The sequence below is a fragment of the Ambystoma mexicanum genome, chromosome 6q, assembly GCF_040938575.1.
Source record: "Ambystoma mexicanum isolate Mex_15411 chromosome 6q, UKY_AmexF1_1, whole genome shotgun sequence".
NCBI classification, from domain to species: domain Eukaryota; kingdom Metazoa; phylum Chordata; class Amphibia; order Caudata; family Ambystomatidae; genus Ambystoma; species Ambystoma mexicanum.
The window spans coordinates 605,243,934-605,263,815 of NC_090937.1; the positions used below are offsets into that span (position 1 = coordinate 605,243,934).

Genomic DNA, 19,882 nt, shown 5'->3' on the forward strand with positions numbered 1-19,882 from the left:
GAAAGGGGACGGGATGTAAGAGTAATTGTTACTCACCGTAGTGACTAACGTACTCTTAGTCCATTATCCCCTTTCCTCCATATGTCCCACCATCCTCCCCCCTAATAAAACTGGTGTCATTAGGCAATGGTAAATATTTTGGATGCGTCAATGGGGACTGAGGAGTGGCGCTGGTGGGCGGAGTAAGGGGAGCGGATGCTCCCAGGGCTGCACCCCTGCACGCCTCTACATTTAAAGGGAAGACGAGATTTTCTGGTGAAAGGTTCAGTTTCCCGTCCCTAGGAGGGACGCCCATGCAGTATGGAGGAAAGGCGACTATGTACTAAGAGTATGTTAGTCACTACAATGAGTAGCTTATAATTTTGTACTTGCCTGTCTAAACTGAATAATTGTAGGCTTCACTGTGTTGACTCATTGCGGACCTCTGATCCCACTCACTTTATCCTGAGACTAAGCCATGACCACACTTACCTAGTTTGGGTTTGGCTAACCATGTAGTTCCCATGTTCACTAGGCGTAGGTTGGCCCTCGAATATCTGTCCACCAGGCCAGATTCGAGAAATCCCTCTTAACAGAATTCAAAGCCATAAAAGCTGAGATTAATTTGGTGAAACCACTGGTTCCAATTCGACATCGGGGATAAGAACATTATCACTACAGATGCAAGCGATACAGGGATAGGTGCTGTTTTCTCAAGCGAGGGAAGGAGGATATGAAGTGATCCTTGCACAGGCATTTACTGTTTTGAATGGAGCTGAACACATGGAGAAAGAAGCCTTTCGGGTGTCTGGTGAATAGAGTAAGTTCAGAGCTTTGTATGGGGTCAAAAGTTTACAGTACGGAATGATCACGAACCGCTCAAAGCTGTGTTGGATAACAAAGGTATGGAAAAGGTATACAGGACACTTGATGGTTGGCTAACATGACCTCAAAATAATGACATTGCAGGCAAAGTGGTGTCTGGGAGAAGGAATGCGTAGAGAATAATTTACTGTATCGTTCAGCAAGAGTTGTTCCTCCAAATGGACTGAAAGATAGTCTCATTGACACAGTCCATGAGGGGCATATTGGAGTAACCAAATTCTAAGAGGTTTTGAAAGTGGATACCTGGTGGCCTGGTGCTAATGGGCATTTGGAGGACCGGCTAAAAACGTGTTTGGTGTAACGAATCGGAGAAGAGGTTTAGGGCAGTGGAGCAACCTTTGGCTGTTCTTGAGCTGTGCAGTTGTGTTTGGAAGATCTTGCTATGGACATTCTAGGGCTGTTAAGGAGCGGGTTGAGGGTTGAAAAGTAGGTTTTGCTTTTGTTGGATTTTCCAGGTTGGTGGAAGTCGGCCGGCCGAGGGCCCAGCGCCTACCAGAGTGATCAGAGGTTGATGGTTTGAGTGCAAGACCCAAGCTGTATCCTCCCATGTCTAAGGCCTCTTGTGGCTCGGTGCGTTCACACCATCCCGTGGCAAAAGTTTTCAAAATGGCAGAGGAGGACATGGCGGAGCTTGACAGGCCGGTGGCCATCTTGGGTTCAACTCAAGGCCCGCCCGTGCTTTTGCCCATCTAATGGGCTTTGCAGGATAATCCCAGTCCCCTTCCCTCTGGAAGCGGCAGCAGATTTACGGTACAGGCTTCTGGTCTACTCTGGAGTACATCTACCCATCGCAGCCTAACGGTACCACACCACAGACGGCTTGACCAGGAGCGGAGGCCCAGCGCCTCGGAGGCCTGGGCCCCTAGGAACCTGGTGACTTGTGAGGACCGCTTCCTCTTCCTTACGCATGCTCCTCAGATGTTGAGGCTCCTGAAGGACATTGTAAAGGCCATCCCGCAGGTCATGCCTCCTCGGCCCCCATCTCGGCCCCCTCCTCTGGGTACTCCTCCCATTCCTCCAGCGCTGCCGGTGCCAGTGCATGTCCTTCCCCGGTCAAGGGCCTACTGGTTTTTCAGACCCCTACACCACTTCCTGTACACCAATGCCTCCCACTTCAACAGCCGGTGGACCCATCTTCGGCGCTGGACTTAGAATGGGGACCCTGTTGGCACCTGTGTCCCAGGGCCCAGACTCCCCTCGATCTGTGAAAAAGGGGTTAGGGGGTGCGATGAGGATGCCCAGGACAATGAACCCTCGGCATCCGTTAAAGCCTTTCATGACTGCCTTCAGGCCCTGGCAGAGTTCTTAGGGGTTCCTCTGCCGCCTCCTCCTTCATACGTCCCACAGCCCCCCGCCCCCGGCTAGTGTGCCAAGGGCTAATATGTACTAAGGGTAGCCAGGTATCTAAGTGTCCGATGTGTTCAAAAGGGACTGAGGTGAGGCGCCGGAAGGCGGGGCCTTGGCAGGGCGTTCTTAGGAGTGATTTTCTATGCTCTGGCCCGGTAGACAGATATATAGAAGGCCAACCTATACTGTGACAGGGACAACTCTGGGGAGCTGTAGCCAAAGCAGTTCAGGTAGCAGTGAGAGGCAGTTTAGGCGAAGTACTTCAGAGGTGGTGAGCTTGTAAAGGGTCCACAATGAGTTCACACAATGGGAATCACAGATTACACTTAGATAGATAGAATGTATAAAAATACAATTATCATTTATTGGCCAAACACTATAGAAAAATGACTACTTGCAGGTAGATATATCACAACACTAGCAAAATAGATTACATACACACATTCACTTATCAGATGGCATAATATACATCACAAACTCTTGCAAAAGAAATGTAAGGTTATATCAGGCACTTCAGGTCCACAGAGAATGATCCCTAGCTAAAAACGTCCAGCCCTATGTTGTCTGGGGCCTTTTGCCCAATAGTTCAGGTAAAGTTCCACAGATTTTGTGAAGCAGGAAAAAATGCAGGTACGTTCACTGGGGTCCAGTGAAGGGTTCTTATTGTCAGAGTAAAAGTTAAACTAGCTAACAGAAGTAGCCTCAACTTTCAGAAGTCTTGCGCAAGCAAGCAATGGCAAAGCCAATATTGTTAGAATAAAGTTTATTATAAGCCCATAGACTTATAATGGGAGTTTAGGGATAGGAAAGAACCACTGTAACTTACCCCCCCCCCCCCCATACTCTTGATTCTTCCCAAGACTTGGCAGGTCAATAGAAGAAGGTACAAACTCGCTTTTCCCGCCGTCAGCCGTAGTCCTTGATTCACAGAGGTTGAAGGTTCTAGCTGATCTGCGGTTCGTGTTTTCGCTGGTACAAGGACCCTTGAATGAAGAATGCAGCAAAACACTATCCAGAGGCCAGTCCTGAGAGGGGTCCTGGTCAGGTAAGCGATTTCGGACGGTGGTCACTGCAGCACGACGACACAAAGGGACACAACTGCTGCGGTCAGACTTTCCCTCTTAACTCGGGTCCCCTTGATGCTAGGACGCCGATATTTTGCAGAGGTTAGCCTTTTAGGGCCAGCTGAGGGTCCACAAAGTACCAGGTCGAAAGACGGAACAGTGACGCCAGCTGCACGGTAGCCCAACTCTGAGCTCATCAGCCACAGGACAGTCTTGGAACACTTCCGAAGCCTCTTCTTTGCAGGGTACTGAGCAGACGTCAGGAATGGATTTTCACTCCTCTCCCAGGCTTGCAGCTCTTTCGCAGGACTGCTAAAGATCTTCAGCAAAACGGGGCTCCTCCAGGACAGTAGCAGAAGTTGGTAGCTAGGCCTCCTTCCGAATGGTCTCCGGTTTCTTTGCAGGTCTCATAGCTGAATAGAAGTCTTGGCTCCTTCAGGTTTCTCCATGATCTCTGAAGAATTGGTCCAGGGGTCCCCTGTTTATCCTTAAAATCAGGTAAGCGCAGCTGCCCTCAATAGCCAATGACCGAAGTAGCCAGGCGCACACCCTTCCAGTGGTCCAATCAGGAACACTGGTGGGAGCACTCATGCATATGACTCAGACATATTGACACCAGTTTGTGTATTGGGACCGGACAGTCCCAACCAACCCACATCCTGTCATCAAACGCACACAGCCCTCCAGTAGCTCACCAAAAAGCTTCTGCTTTCCCGGGCACTGGAAGCCCTTATAAGGATTTTCCTGGCCTTATAGGCTAGGAAGAAGGCTACAGAACAAGATGGCCAAAGGACATGCGAAAAACCTTGTGGCACGGCCATGTTTGGACACTAGCCACAGTATGTAGCCAAACGCAGTAAACTCAGTAAGGCTAAAATGAAAAGCGCCGAAAAATGGGGGAAAAAAGTCACTGCTGCCACCAGCTTATCCTTTCAGCACATCGAGAGTAACCAAAAATTCTGAGTTAGTATAGGGCAAAACAAAAAGGTATACCCCATTGTACTGCAGTGTAAGCTGTATTGTACAATAAGTTACCACAAGTGATGCATAGTAACCAAAAGTAGTAATACAGTAACCCGACTAAGGGAAACAATGTTTCCCAGTACTGTCATCCTGAAGGAAATGTCAGTTTCCCCATAACAAAAGCCAGTTTTGTGAAGTTCAAGGCTTCAATGCAGTGCAAAAGGAGCAGGTCTGCATCAAAAATAAAATCAACAATTTTGGGGGTCCATAAAGATGGAAGGAAAGGTGCAGTAAAGAGAAATCTTTCCTAACAGTTCCCACACCCGAAGCCGTGCCCCTGCACGCTATACTAAATTTAAAGGGGAAACTCAATTTTTCACTGCCAAAAGTTCTGGTACTGTCCACATGTTGCGGGACGCCCACAAGGATGGAGGAAAGGAGACTATGGCCTATAGTCATTATGGTGAGTAACTTTAATTTCTAGTTTGAGGGAGGAAGGGGAACACTTGGGTTAAGAGCTCTTTTTCGAAAAGTCGGAGTGGAGTGAGGTTGGGACTATGGAGATGTGTAACGTGCAACAAAATAGTATGTCAAGAGTTGTGATTGACAGGAGATATGATGCGGTGAATTTGAGAAAGATGGATAAGAAAGGGATCGAATATGGCCCTCGAGAGTGTTAAGGAAGTGTTGAGTGGTGCTGTAAGATTAGACAATGGGCATGTATGGAACATGAGAAACGTGAAAGTGTGAGGTTATGATAGGATGTTGTTTGTACATAGTTGTGGTTTAGAAAGTATGAAATGTGTAGGCTACTAAGGAATATCACTGTTTTTATATAGTTAAAAGTGGAAGCGGAATAAAGATAAAATATGCATTTGTATGCTGTAAAGAAAGGAGTTGTATCTCCTGAAAGTCATTCTGTTGTATTCCAGACCTGCTCCATTTTATGAGCATGGGCATGGTTATGTAATGTAACAGCATGTATAGAGCGCTACTAAGGCCATAGGCATCTCGGCGCTAAAAAAAACATGTGGACTGCTGAAGAGGTCAGCTCCCTCACCTCCACCGAACTTCACTTGTTACAGAACTAGAAAAAAGTCTTCAAGGCTTTCCGAAATAATAGATTGTAAATATTTCGCAGGCAATTGGGAGTTTATTCCACATAATAGGCGCGGGGCTAGAGAAAGCATGTCGTCCCATCCGACGAATTTGAAAAAGAGGGACTCTAAGAAGCCTCTGGGATTCAGACCGCAGGGATGTACGTGGTAAGCTTAGCCTGCAGATAGTTGGTCCCCCCGATGCATAGCCTGGTGGGTAATGCACAGAGCCTTAAACTCGATGCGGCTATGCACTGGGAGCCAATGCAGTTGACGAAGGTTGACGGAAAGAGACATCCGACTCACCCCTACTGCCAGACGGGCTGCAGAATTCTGTAATCACTGCATTCTGGAAATTAAGCATACTCATTGTCCTAAACAGATACCATTACAGTAGTCAATAGATCCCAAGACTGTGACAGCGACAATTTAGGCTGGGATTCCAAAGGGAGAAAAGAAAGTCTTCCTCAAAATTTGGAATTTGACATACCCTGATTTGCAGATGGATGCAATTTGCTGTTCCCGTGAGCCAGAGGCTTGAACTTTGATACCCAGGCTATTCAGCCCCCTCTCTCCGCCCCCCCCAACCCCCTGCGAGTTGATGGGAAGTGGACATGCACCCAGTGAAACTGGCCAGAAATCATCGGTCCAAAAAACCTGAGCTTCAGTCACTAGTCGCCATGACCTCCGTTTTTTCCCCATTCAGTTTCAGACGGTTTTTTTCATCCAGTCCCCCACTGCTATCAATCAGTTTCGCAATTGGGATGGTTGATCACTACTAGATGAATCTGCCTGAAAAAGATCAGCGTATCGTTATAGGTATAACATTTTACCCCAAATTCCTGTATCATGATAGCCAAAGAGCACAGATACGAATTGAAAAGTAACAGGGACAGTGACGAGCCCTTAGGAACCCCACAGGGCAAGATTCTGACTGAAAATAAAAAGGGGGACATTGATACTGTCTGTGCCTGTTCTGGCAAGAAGGATGTGAACCAGGCAAGGGGGGGGGGGGGGGTGGGAGGCCCGAAATTCCTACTTTACTTGGAACCATAAGCAGGATACAGTGATCAATGGTGTCAAAGGCTGTGGAGAGGTCGTGCAGAATCAAAACTAGACCTCTCCACGTCCTGTAGACACACTAGGTCATCCAGTACCGAGATCATGACTGACTCAGTGCCTCTCATAGGATGAAAGCTGGACTGACGAGGGTGCAATAGGCCACCAGATTCCAAGAAGAGTGAACGCTGTGGAGTAACAATTGCCTCCATAATTTTCATAACAGATGGTAGTAGTGAGATTGGCTGGTAAAAGGGGCCAGAGCTGTATCCAGCTGTGGCTTCTTCAGAAGTGGTGAAACAAGAGCATGCTTCAAAGCACCAGGAATGACTCCTGAAGTGAGAGGATTGCACTGCTGATGTAAGGAGTGATTTAAACTCTGGGCAGGGACTGCAATACCCACAAAGGGATTGGATCCATAGGGGAAGATGATTTAAATTTCTGAAGGGTGCCCTTGACCATGTCAACAGTGACCGGTTCAAAATTATCCATCATATGAGTACACTCCCTGCCAGCTGACTGTTCCTGAGAGTCACTGTCCACTTTGATGGCCCAATCGGCAGCAATAGAGTCCCGAATTGATTGAATTTTGTCAGCAAAAAGTTGCTTATAAGATCACACCGCTCGTGTGAGCGCAGAGAATTATTGGGGGGGGAGTAACGGATGATAATTCCTTGGCAATTTTAAAAAGGTCTCTCGCTTCTAGAGAACTTGAGGTGGGGGTTCCAGAGTTGGAGGTGAGAAGAGGAGCAGTGGACTACCTGGAGCAGGGGTTAGAAAAATGCTACTTAATAAAGAAGATAACTACAAACCTACCTGACTGTGAGCTGTTGTACATAACAAACTATCCATGCTGAACTTTGAAGGTATTGGTAAGTCAAAAATGTGGCTGACCAAAGGGGGAAATGAACAGCATAGATGAAACATGTGTTCGCGAAAAGTATACAAAATGTAACGATGTAACTTGCAATGTTTGTAAAAGAAACAAATTAAGTGGGGTATGCCCACAACATGCTTGGCAAAGTTTTTCCATATACTTCAGATGCCAACGTCCACTATTGTAAATATTGTTAGGAAAAATCTCATGGTCTCTTAATGCTTGGTGAAATGCAGACAAACGAGCTGCAGAGCCATTTGTTCTCCAAAACATTTAAATTCAAAATCCATTAATTCTTCTTTATTCACATCGCCACCAATAAATACATCATGTATCATTTTTAATGTAATACTTGTTATTCCTGATATAGAGGAATCTTGTGTACGTTATACTTTAGTATTCTACTTTCATGACTTAAAGAGATTTAGTATAGCAAAATAGTTTCAGTGAGAGCAAGCCCACTGACAAACACTGATAAAGTGAGAACTGAGTAATGCTATGTTGATGTGCACGTTTTGGTTGAGGGCGTCTACCTCATTTCTGTTAAGTGATTGTGTCAAGATGTTGAGAGAGCGTAGAGCTCTGGATGCGCTGTGCGACATCAGCAGGGGTATGCGCTATGATCTGTGCCACAGGAGTTGTCACTGGCCATTCTGATAAGATAGCTGTTTCGAGCAAAGCTTGGTCGCTGTGTTCAAGGCATGCAAAAGTAAGTGATGCTCGATAGAAAACATGATTACAATGCATCTATATGAGGCACACAGCAGGTATACAGAAAATCCATGGAGAAACAGTTAGGGTGGTGACAATACTTTTAAATGTGTTTTTATGCATCCAAATGTAGTGTTTTTTTGCTGCTTTTGTATCCGACTACTCATACAAGCGTTTTCTCTATTTGGTGTAGCTAGCAATATCCAGTATCCAGACTGTATTGCTGTTTATATACTTTTTTCCTGTTTTATCTAGGGGAGGTGTTATTACATTTAGGCAGATTGGATGAAGCAGCTAATGTCTACAGAGGATTGCAGGAGAGGAGTCCTGAAAATTGGGCCTACTACAAAGGATTAGAAAATGCGCTTAAACCAGGTAATTATTGCAGATGGGTTTCGGCTCTGTGTAACGGACCATCAGCTCGGGTATTAGTAAATGGGTGTATGTCCTCCAGGTTTCAGCTAGCCAGGGGGACACGCCAGGGGTGTCCTCTTTCCCCCTTGTTGTACGCCCTGGCGATGGAGCCAGTTGCTACGGCAGTCAGAGCTGATGAGGGAGAGACGGGGGTGAGCTTTGGGGATCAGGAATTTAAACTGTCCCTCTTTACAGACGACATTCTGATATATTTAACCGGGATACATGCCTCCCTTCCTCGGTTGTTCGGCCTGATTAGCAGGTTCGGGGTGTTCTCCGGACTTAAAATCAACATCTCTAAGTCCAGTATTATGCCCATGGGCGTACAGGACCGGGATATTGAAGGTAGGAAGGCAGTCCTGGGCATGAGGGTTGAGATTGTAAGTACCAGGTATTTGGGAACCGTTCTGCCAAAGGATCTCAGGAAGATCTTCGAATTGAATTTTCTCTCCCTGCAGGCTCGACTTTTTAACGACTTGGCTAGGTGGGCTCCCTTAACCCTTTCTTGGTTTGGACGGATGGTCTCGGTAAAGATGAATGTTCTTCCCAGGCTTCTTTATCTTTTTACCTCGCTTCCCTGTCACATTCCAGATTCTTTCTTTGCATCTCTCCGATTGCGCATTACGCACTTCGTGTGGGGCGGTAAAAGAGCAAGAATAAAATGATACCCTAACACTTCCTAAAGCGCTTGGAGGGTTTGGCCTACCAGACTTTCAACTGTATTATAAGGCAGCTCAGTTGCTGGTGATGTTGGAGCATTTACGGGATGACCTAAGGACGTACTGGGCTTACGTGGAGGATGTGCAGGTGCACCCTTATAAGGTCAGAGACTTGCTTTGGTCCCCCTCGCGTTCCAGGCCAAGGGCTGTTAGAACCCACCCAATTTTGTCTCTTCTTTGGGCCTTATGGGAGTCAGACAGAGACAATAATTTGCTTTCGTCCTGGCCGTCCCCCTTGTCCTCTTTGTGGGGTCCTCCACTTAATTTGGGGGCCAGGGGCTTCTGAGGGACGCAGTCGTGGTCGGATCAGTGGGTCAAGAGGGCTGCACAACTGTTTCCCCAAGGAAGCTTCAAGTATGCCCATCTGTCGGAACTGTTGGCGGATAATCCTCCTTCAATTTTTGACTATTTGCGCCTTAAGGGCATTCTTACTAAGGCTGGCTGGGTGGTTCCTCTCTCCCGTCCACTGACCCCGTTTGAAACATTGTTTGTGGAAGCCGGATACAGAAGATCCATCTCTAAAATGTATAGCGCTCTGGTTGTAGCCAACTTGGGGGTAGACAGGCATTCAAGCGGGTGTGGGAGGAGATATTGGGTATGGCCATGGATGAGCCTACTTGGGGTTCTGTGTTTAACTCCATTTTTAAGGGGAACCTTTATACGGCGGCCATGGAGCATAACTTTAAAATCCTCTACTCCTGGCATCTCTCCCCTGTCTCATTGTCTAAGATGTTTCCAAATGTATCCCCGATGTGTCCTAGCGCGTGTGCAGGTAGAGGGACATGGTTCCACATGTGGTGGGAGTGCCCTGTGATTCAAGTCTATTGGGCGGAGCTGGATTAAGGACATACTGGGAATGTGTCCGTCCCTACACCCTTTGGAGATCTTGCTAGGTATTCCCATACCAGAGAGTAATGACTTGCCTTTCTCCAGGGTGACTGGGGCGATGTTGAGGGCCGGGAGGATGGCTTTAGCTCAGAAATGGAAGAATCCCCAGGCCCCCACAAAAGCGGAATGGTTTAATAAGCTTTTGAATATTTTCACATACGAGAAACTAACTGCTATTGCCAATGATAATGTTTTAGTTTTTGCAGGATTGGACAATTTTGCTGCTACATGAGGACTGTAAAGCATTCATGTTCCAAGTTTGGTTGGATTTGAGTCGGTGGGCATGGTCGGGAGGGGTGGTTAATCCGGACGTGCTTGGCCTGCCTCTTGGAATTAGGAGGGTTGTCACCGAAGGGAAACTGTGGAGGATAAGCTGTGCTGAGGCTCTTCTTTCTATGCACTCTTGGAATGTTATGTCTTGTAGATTCCTGGGTAGTCATTGGTTGGGGGAGGGGGCGGGTGTGCAGGAGGGCTGGGTGGGAGGATAAGTGGGTAGGGGGTTCTCAGTTGGGGTTGTTTACTTTTTCTTGGATGTTTTGGTTGTTATTGAAAAATTTGCAATAAACAAAGTGGAAAAAAAACAGGTAATTATGATGGGGGTCTATAGTGGCTGTTAAGAATTCACTCATTGTGTTGACGATTGCTTTCTGGAATATAGTAGATTTTACTGGAAAACAGTGAATTTTACTGAACTTCCTTTGCTAAACTTTGCGATTCGCGTTCTACCTGTTAAGACATTTGTTAATATATGCAATCCTTTCCTAGCCAGTGTAAAAGAGAGGCTGAAGATCTATGAAGATGGATGGATGAGATACCCAAGAGGACTTGTATCACGAAGATTGCCATTAAACTTTTTAACTGGTAAACTAAATCCTTTCTTGTTCAAGAATCACTTGTTGAGTTGACTACTGCTAGTGTGTGAACTTTATACACAATTGTCTCAATTTGCACTTTGTGCCTCTTATGTAAGGCTGCACATTTTTTTTATTGCGTTTTGGATAGTTAACTAATGTGGATTTTCCTGTTTCTCTCGTTTAGGTGATATGTTTAAAGAATGCCTGGACAGATACCTAAGAATGAACTTTAGCAAAGGCTGTCCACCTGTTTTTAATACTTTGAGGTCTCTATATCAAGATAAAGAAAAGGTAAGTGAACTCTCACTTGCATATTTACTTTTCTGTTGGCATTACCTCTCACCATAAGAGATGTTCTTGGCTAACTACCATACAATCCCCTTAAACAGTCAAATTTGTTTAAATTGACATTCCTACTTAATGGAAGGGACCTCACTGTGCATAGTGTGTTAAGTTGCAGAAGCTCCCCATCATTTTGTGTAGGGCGGCAGTGTCTCGGGGGATTGAGGTGTTCCGCTGTTATATAAATATCCCCTAGGGTTGATGGAGTGGAATTCCCTGGCTAAGCATATAATGTCCTATGAAACCAGAAGGCTACACCCTAGAATATTTGGTATCTTTTCATTCATTATCAACTATAACTTATCAACTTATGGTGCAATTTTGTATTTAATTTGTAGCCAACACGTGTTTCGACCTGAAAACCTCAGCTCTACTTCAGGGCTTTCTAAAATAACTATTACATGGCCAATTTCAGATCCACTTTTCATAGCTATGCTTGTAATGATCTGAGTCATAACTGGAATTCTAATTCTCCACAATATCCTGTGGCTCTGAGCCTTAGTGCCAGCATTAAAGGAAGGTGTACTTGTAATTATTCTATCTCTTCGTTTCATCTAGTCCAATCAGAAATGGTAACCTCTTAGATCAATATGACTTCTCATATAGTCCACATTTGTTTGTTTTTAATTTGAAATATTCATAAGGCAGTCCTATTCTTTTGATGGGTGCGTTGGATCCCATGTGCCATATGTTTGAGCCGTGGCGTTCTGCGTGTGCACTAGCCCCAAACCCTCTGAATTCCCTGGGCTAGTCTTGTTCTCCGCGACATAGTATCTCTTTGAAAAAGAAGCAATCAACTTTCCCTCTAAAGGGTATTTGGAACTAGAGGTTCCAACATGCTGTAACAGTCGTACTCCAATATTGGAAAAGTAGCAGATGTAAGTTTATTATGAATATCCTTAGAATTCCCTTAAACGCACACAATATTGACAGTGGAGCTTTTGAAACGGCTCCCCATCATAGTACTGTAACTGAAAGCTTGAACTGCTGATCTTCGCGGAAAGCAGACCGGGCAAAAAAAACATACTGTGAGGAACTCATTCAAACAGCTTACCTTCCGAGCAAGAGTCACAAACTGCGGTTAGGTGAAGCAGCTGGCTCTGCTCGTTGAAAATGTGTTGAATACTGCGAAAGTGTGCCCACTTCGGTTTGTGTATCCAAAATGGTGGTCGGGCCCTATCTCTGTGTGTAGGCGCTTCATGTGAAGTGTTAAGTACTTTAAAAAGCAATTCAATCTGAATACCTAATAGATGCTTATAATGAGCCCATCATAAAAACAAAAAACACACTAAGAGAATAGTCCAATCAGAAAAGGTAAAACAAGACCAGCAAGGGAAGAGTCATTCCTGGGCCAGCTTTTGAAATAGCAACTGCCCAGCTGTATAAAAGAAGGGGGGAAAAACAATCGCGCAAGTAGACTGGTGTTAGGCAACATTTGTATGCAGGCAACATTTGTATGCAGTACCCTCTGGGAACACTGCAAACCACTCTGACTACAGGTATAGGAAACCCAAACTCTGGTATAAGCTTGTACTACACTGTTTTGGTAGCGTGTTGAGCAGCCAGGCATATCTCAAGGGGGGGGGGGGGGGTGGGGTGTCAATGTGAGCTGTAGTGGAGTTGCAGAGAGATTCACAGTGACAAGTATTCATATAAACTCTTACACACAAGGTTTCTTGAATAAACAATGATTAATGTATCAGTCAGTTAGAATAATCCTTCTTCAGAAGGGAGAAATATTAAAAAGTAACACACAAATGCACTTCAATACTGTACACTCTTAGTTTCTAAATCAGTAAAGACCCTTTTGGGATTGCCCACACACAACCTACACCCTCAGGTGACTTCAATAGCTAGGGTGCTGGGGACATTAAATCTTACTCTTTGCATTTAGAATACTGTTAGAAGTTGGTAAAAGGTAAAGGTTATTTAAACAAGAGACCACAAATATTCTTAAGCAGGCAAATACCTTTGGATCCCCTAAGAGTCATTCAATCCAATAGGCTGAGCTAAAGTCAATGGGCAAAAATCTTCTATAGGATTAAGCAGTTCTGGTAGGTAAGTAGAAAAGTCTTTGAACAATGTTTTAGAAGTCTTTGAAGAAAAGAAGAATCAAATGTAGGGCCACAAGCTGATTAGACTTGTGAGTAGTAGAAGATGCAAACAACTCTACAATGAGTTAAGTTCTCTCAGACTTTACAGTACCTTTTGGATTGAAGAAAAAATGCAGCAGATGACTTCTGTTCCTGTACAGCTCTGCAGATCTCCCTGTTCCTGAGCCTCAGTCGTGGCGACAAGAGGGAGGACTTCTGGGGATTCCTGCTCTGCAATGGGACGGTCACCGCTCGCAACCGGCAATCTTTCCAACAAGTGGCACTTCAGTGTTTCAGCTCCTCTGGACTACCGCAAATAGCAACAAAGCGGTTTCTGGCTGTTGAGATGGACTTTCCTTGCTTCTGGGGTCCCACACTCTTTTGAGGGGGCTCAGGATCGGTAGTCCTGCTTCCTTGAAGTCCAGAGGATCTTCCTGAAGCTCTAGGCGAGCTTAAAAGCAACACACACAATATGGTGGTCCTCTCCCTGGCTATACGGTTTCCAGCAGCAACTCTGTGGAAATTCAACCAGCTCTGAGAAGGATGTCCAGGTGGCTTATTTTGGAGTTGATTGGTCCCACCAACTCAAGGGGAGAAGTCGTCCTTGCAGGTGCTTCTCTGTCAATACAAATTTGGAGTTTCAGCACAGCAGCAGGGCTTCACCGGGCAAACCAACGGTCAAGGAATTGCAGCAGGCGTCCTCTTCAAGTTCTTCTTCGGTTCCTTCGTCCAGTGGTCGACTCTGCTTTCCAAGCCAAAAGCCTTGCCTTTTATTCAGTTCTCTCCCATTCATTCTAGCCTAGCTGTCAGTCACCCAGAAGGGTGGCTGTCCTTGCCGGACAGTCAGCCGGCCAATACATTTGTGTCTCCTAGGAGACTAAGCAAAGCGAGTTTCGGGCACCTCCCTCACTTCTGCCTACCCCAGACACCCTGGAGCCAGAGGCAGGCTTCGCTCGTGAATCCCGCCAAAGGCAAAGCGAAAAATGGGACCAAACCTGGTTTGGTGCTGAGTAAATCTCAAGAAGGACCTTTCCACAAAGAAATGGTGAAAAAAGACAAGGGCCATTTTGACAAAAATGGCACCCTTAGGTGCTTTAGTGCAGATGCAAACACAGGCCGCGGTAAATGCACACCATGGTAGTTAAAATGAAACGACCGCCACCAGCCATTCGGTGAGTTAAGGGTAACACAAAAATGTTACATGAGAAGCTGGACAAAGGGGATACTAGGTAACCCCTCCAGCACCCTATGGTAAGATAGTGTGTGCTGGATCTAGAAAGTTACAAATGCAAGTAAAGTCAATTTCACTTTACTGCTCTTGGAAACCGTAGTTTATCCAAGAGAAGGTATTTAAACCTTTAGGAAATCTGAAAGACTTCCCCGTGCCACTGCACTGGAGGTGCTGTGACACAATGTAAAAGATGATGCCTATGGAGTTTGTCAGACTCCACAACCAAAAGAAACTCTGAGCTCAAAATCACATTAAAATACATGAGAGAGTGGGGGGAAAAGGTCTCGCTCTCTCCAGGTTTAAAAAAGCAAGTCCTCCAAATCCAGCAAAGTTGCTGGGGTCTCTAAGGTGAGGGAATTAGCACATTTCTAAGAATTCTCCCTAACAACTGGAAAGGAGCAAATGGGCTTTTCATCACCTCCTTGGATGGACAGTCTGATCCGAACACTACCCTCAAAGAGGTGGTTTAGTTGCTGGTTAATGCATAGCAGTTTGTATCCACAGAGTTTGATACCAGATGAAAGGCCTTGGAGGTAAGGAGCTATCGTGAGAAACCTGAGAAGGGAGGCCTGGCAAATTAGTGGTAACTGGACAACCTGTAGAAGGCAGAACAGTGAGTAGGGATTGCTGAGGAAGTAATTTCCTCCATTTTGTTTAGAATAGGGATGAACTTTGAAGGATAGTTTCATGGACATTATGGTGGATAATGTGTATGCTGTAGATTAGTGCTAGCATGGACGCTAAATGACTTTTATTTAAAAAGTTGGAACATTCTGTTCACAGTTGTTAGGAACGTTTTCTCTTGGAGCAACCTTCCCTCCATATTCTATGACCCCCAAACGCTTTACTTTTACACCAAGTCCTGACTTTTTACAGGTCAAGTGAAGCCTTCAGCTTCATTCGACTGAGCTTTTCGTGACTTATGGGGAAACGGACTAGTCTTTCAGACTCTCAGTACGGGGAAGTGGATATTCCTTTTTCTTTTTACATGTTATCTGTTTTTGGGTAACTTTTCTAGATTGCACAATGCATCTTACAATGCAGTGGGAATACTTTTGTATCCCCCTAGACCTATAATCAAAGCTTTTCTTGGTTTCTTTTAAATGTGCTGAATGACAAGCTGGTGGCAGCAGTTACATTTTTACAATGTTTACTGTTTTTAGTTAGCCTTCTCGCGTCTACCATGATTTGCTACTAACTGTGATTAGTGTTCCAAACGCGTCCCTGCACAAGGTTTTTTGCTTGTTCTTTGGCTGTTATTTTTCTTTGCCCTTCTTCCTGCCTTACCAGGTCAGGCACTTCCTTTTATGGTCATGCATTTGTCCATGAAAGCAGTACATTTCACGGTTAGTGCATGCCATGTGCATTGCAAGCCAGGAAGTGGTGTGGGACTGACTGGTCCCAATCTACAGCATGATTTCAATATGCCTGGAGTGTATGCATGAATGTAAACAACATAGGAGTCATTCCGCAGCCATTCCAGAAGAATCCGAATAGCAGCCAGATATCCTGTGCAGATGAAAAGACCTGTGCACCCTTCCTGAAGAGGCCGTGTTAGGCAATATTGTATGTAGTAACCCTGTGAGAGACTACATCAGCCTTGTCCTCTTTGCAATAGGTAACTCAACCTTTGGTACAGGCCTGTATTACACAAGTTGGTAGAGTGCCTGAGCAGCCAGGCTTATCTCAATAGGGGTCAATGTGAGCTTAAGGTGGTAACATAGAGATTCACAGTGACAGACATTAAAACACTTATACTCCAGGTTTCTTGATACAATAATTATTTATTAATTTGTCATTTTTAAAATGAGCTTTCTTTAGGAGGGAATAATATGCAACACTTAATATACTTCAGAAATACACTCTCTGATTCGGTAAATAAGTAGATACCCTTTTGGGATGACACACAGACACTTCCTACACCAGGAGGTGACTTCAATTGTTAGGACACTGTGGACAGTAATAGATCACTTGTATATTTAAAGCAATACTGAGGTTTGTGGAAAAAGGAAACAAAGGTCAACACGTTTCTTAAACAGGTAAGCACTTTTTAATCCCCCAATGCAATGTAGGCTAACCCTTTCCCAGCTATACAAGTAAGTCATGTTTGACTTTTTGGAAGGACAGATCAACCCAAAGTCAGAGGGTAAAAAGTCTAAAGGGAGCCAGATCAGCCAAAGCCAATTGAGCAAATTCTAGGGGAGCTGAGACACGTCTTGAAGATTAGCACAAAAGTCTTGCACAATATCTTGTTGTAAAAAAGAAATCACTGTTGGGCCACACGCTGGGAGGCTTGTGAAGGGCAAAGCTGCAGGGAACTCTGCAAAAGGCAGCAAATGCAAGTCTCCACTGAGAACAAGCAAGCTACACACAAGAAGAGGCAAGTACCCCTAGTTGCACAGTACCTTGAGTCTGAAGAAAGGTTCTAGCTGGCTTCTGTTCCTGTTGTAGTTCCTGCAGATCCTGTTGTTCTTGGGCCTCAGTCGTAGGAACAAGAGGGAGGACGTCTGGGGACCCCTGCATCGCGGTTTGAAGGTCGGCGGCAGAATGGGCACACTTCAGATCAGAGGCACTTCACGGTTTCACCTACTCGCAAATGGCACCCCCGCGATTCTTGGACACCTTGTAGACTTTACTTGCTTCTGGGTTCCAGGCCTCTGTTGAGGGTGCTCAGGCTTGGTTAGTCCTGCTTCGTGGGAGTCCAGAGGTTCTTCCTGGAGCTCGGGTACTGCTTAAAGGCGATGCACTCGATTCTGGTGTTCCGGTCCCCTAGCAATCGGTTCCTACCTGTTGGGGCGAATGGTGGTTTTACAACGAACTACCATGATTTTTCCCGACTGCGAACACCGGTAGCATTAAATCGCGTGAGCCATGTTTTTCAAGATGGCGTCTGAGCCCCCTTTGTTAAAACAGGTCCCGGTCTTCTTTTTTCGCCATTTCTTTGTGGAAAGGTCCTTCTAGAGTTTTGCTCTGCATGCCAATCCTAGTTTGGTTCCTTTCTTCATTTGCCTTTGGCGGGCTTCAGGACTGAAGACCACCTCTGTTGCCTGAGTGTCTGGGGTGGACAGGAAGTGAGGGAGGTGCCCGAAACTCCCTGTGCTTAGTCTCCTAGGAGACCCACATGCACTCTGGTACGATTGGCTGGCTGACTGTCCGGCAAGGACAGCCACCCTGCTGGGTGAGTGACAGCTAGGCTGGAATGAATGGAAGAGAACTGAATTTAGGCGCATCTCTTGACTTGGAAGGCAGAGTCGACCACTGGAATGAAAGAACCGAAGATGAACCTGAAGAGGACGGCTGCTGCAACTCCTCGTTGGTTTGCCCGTTGCCCTGCTGCAGGTCTGAATCGCTAAATTCATCTTGGCAGACTTTCATTTGTAAGGTACTGTGAAACGAGACTAAGAGTACTTACCTCTCACAGTGAAAGTGCTTGAAACATTCGTAACTAGCAGGCCTAATCGGCTCTTGACCAACATATTCTTCTTTTTTACAAACTACTTCTGAGAACTTTACTTAGCAGAACATTTTTATCCCATCCAAGACTTTAGCCCATTGATTTTGGCCTAGCCTATTGAATTGAATTGACTCTTCTTGTGAACTCCAAGTATTTGCACTGTCTAAGAATAATTGTAATCCTTTTATGTTCTGAATGCCATTTTGCTCCTCCTTCAAAATAGCCTGAATGCCTCAAACTTAATGAGTATAGTTTGTTTGTGTATGATATTTAACTGCCACCTTCTAGTGAATGTTTTAGAACTGACTGATAATTACTTTTATTCAACAAAGGAACCTTGAGTGTAAGAGTTTATTTGAACACCTGTGATTGTAGACCTCTGTGTAGTAACATTAATGCTCACATGCCCTCTTGAGATAAGCCTGTCTGCTCAGCTCTGCTACCAAAAACTGTGTAGTACATACTTATACCAAAGGTTGGTTTTGCTTACACCTGTAGTCATAGTTGTCTCTAGTGGTCCCAAAGGGTACTGCAGACAAACTCTGCCTAACACTACCGCAGCAGAGAATTACAGCCAGCAGGGAGAGTGGTTCCTGTCGAGTTCGTCTTGGGGCTGATTGGTCCCATCAAACCAATGGCAGAAGTCATACCTTCCGGGCTTCTCTAGTCGATTAGAAATTCAGAGCTTCAGCAATGCAGCAGAGCTTCACTGGGCAAACCCAACGGTCCGGGAGGGTGCAGCAAGCTTCTTTTCCAGTTTCATCTTCGGTTTCTTCGTCCAGTGGTTGACTCTGCCTTCCTTGCAAGCGACCTTGCCTTTTATGCAAGTTTCTCCCATTCATCCGCAGCCTAGCTGTCATTCACACAGCAGGGTGGCTGTCCTCCAAGGACAGGCTGCCAGCCAATCAATTTTGGGTGCATTTGTGTAACCAAGGAGACTAAGCAAAGGGAGTTTCGGGAACCTTCCTTGCTTCCTGCCCTGCCAGACACGCTCAAGCAAGAGGGGGCCTTCAGCAGTGAACCCCGCCAAAGCCAAAACGAACAAAGGAACCAAGCCTTGTTTGGCGTGCAGAGTAAATCTCAAGAAGGACCTTTCCAACAAGACATGGTGAAAAAAGAAGACAGGGCCATTATGACATAATTGGCACCCATGGGTGCAATACTGCAGCTCAGGATTCAGCCTGCAGTAAAAACGCAGAATGGTAGGAAAAAGTAAACCACTGCCACCAGCCATTAATTGTAGAAAGGGTGACCTAAAAATGTTACGTGAGAAAATGGACAAAGAGGATACTAAGTAACCCCTTCAGCACTCCACATAAAATGGTGTATGCTGTGTCTACAAAGTAACTAAGGTAAGTAAAGTCAATTTCAATTTACTGCTCTTGGAAACAGTATTTAATCCAAGAGAAGGTGTTAAAACCTTTGAGAAATCCAAGTAATTCTCTGTGACAATGCACAATACAAAAAGATGATGCCTATGGAGTTAGTCAGACTCCAAAACCAAAAGAAACACAGGGTTCAAATCAAAGAAATATACATGAGTGGGGGGGGAAAAGGCCTCGCTCCCGCCAGGATAAAAATTAAAATCCTATAGTCCAGCAAAAGAGCTGGGGTTCTCTAAGGTAGAACGGCGTTAACACAGAATTGAGATTTCTCCCCAACAGGCCTGGCGACAACTCTTGCTGCTGTCCCGGTGAAGCCCTGTTTGGCTACTGATCTCAAAAGACCCTCTTTGGTGCTTCAACCCTGTGGACCGGTGGGAACTACCAGTCTCAATGTCTTCTCGTGGCCCTATAAGTTGGAGTATTCACAAGTGTCCATGGGCCTTCCTGTGGGCTGATAAACTCCAGTTTGGGCTACTGTGGTGGAAGTGTCGCCGTTCTTCGTTTTGACTGATCACTTCAT

At 45.4% G+C, this 19,882-nt stretch overlaps 1 protein-coding gene across 1 annotated transcript in view; it reads left to right on the forward strand.

Annotated features, from left to right (window-relative positions):
- The window catches only part of NAA15 (N-alpha-acetyltransferase 15, NatA auxiliary subunit), a 1,171,626-nt gene that overhangs the window by 500,531 nt on the left and 651,213 nt on the right, over positions 1 to 19,882 (forward strand). The window contains exons 7-9 of the mRNA XM_069631086.1: positions 8,238 to 8,357; positions 10,769 to 10,864; positions 11,042 to 11,148. Coding sequence (XP_069487187.1) covers positions 8,238 to 8,357; positions 10,769 to 10,864; positions 11,042 to 11,148 — 323 coding nt within the window. The remainder of the gene's footprint in view (positions 1 to 8,237; positions 8,358 to 10,768; positions 10,865 to 11,041; positions 11,149 to 19,882) is intronic.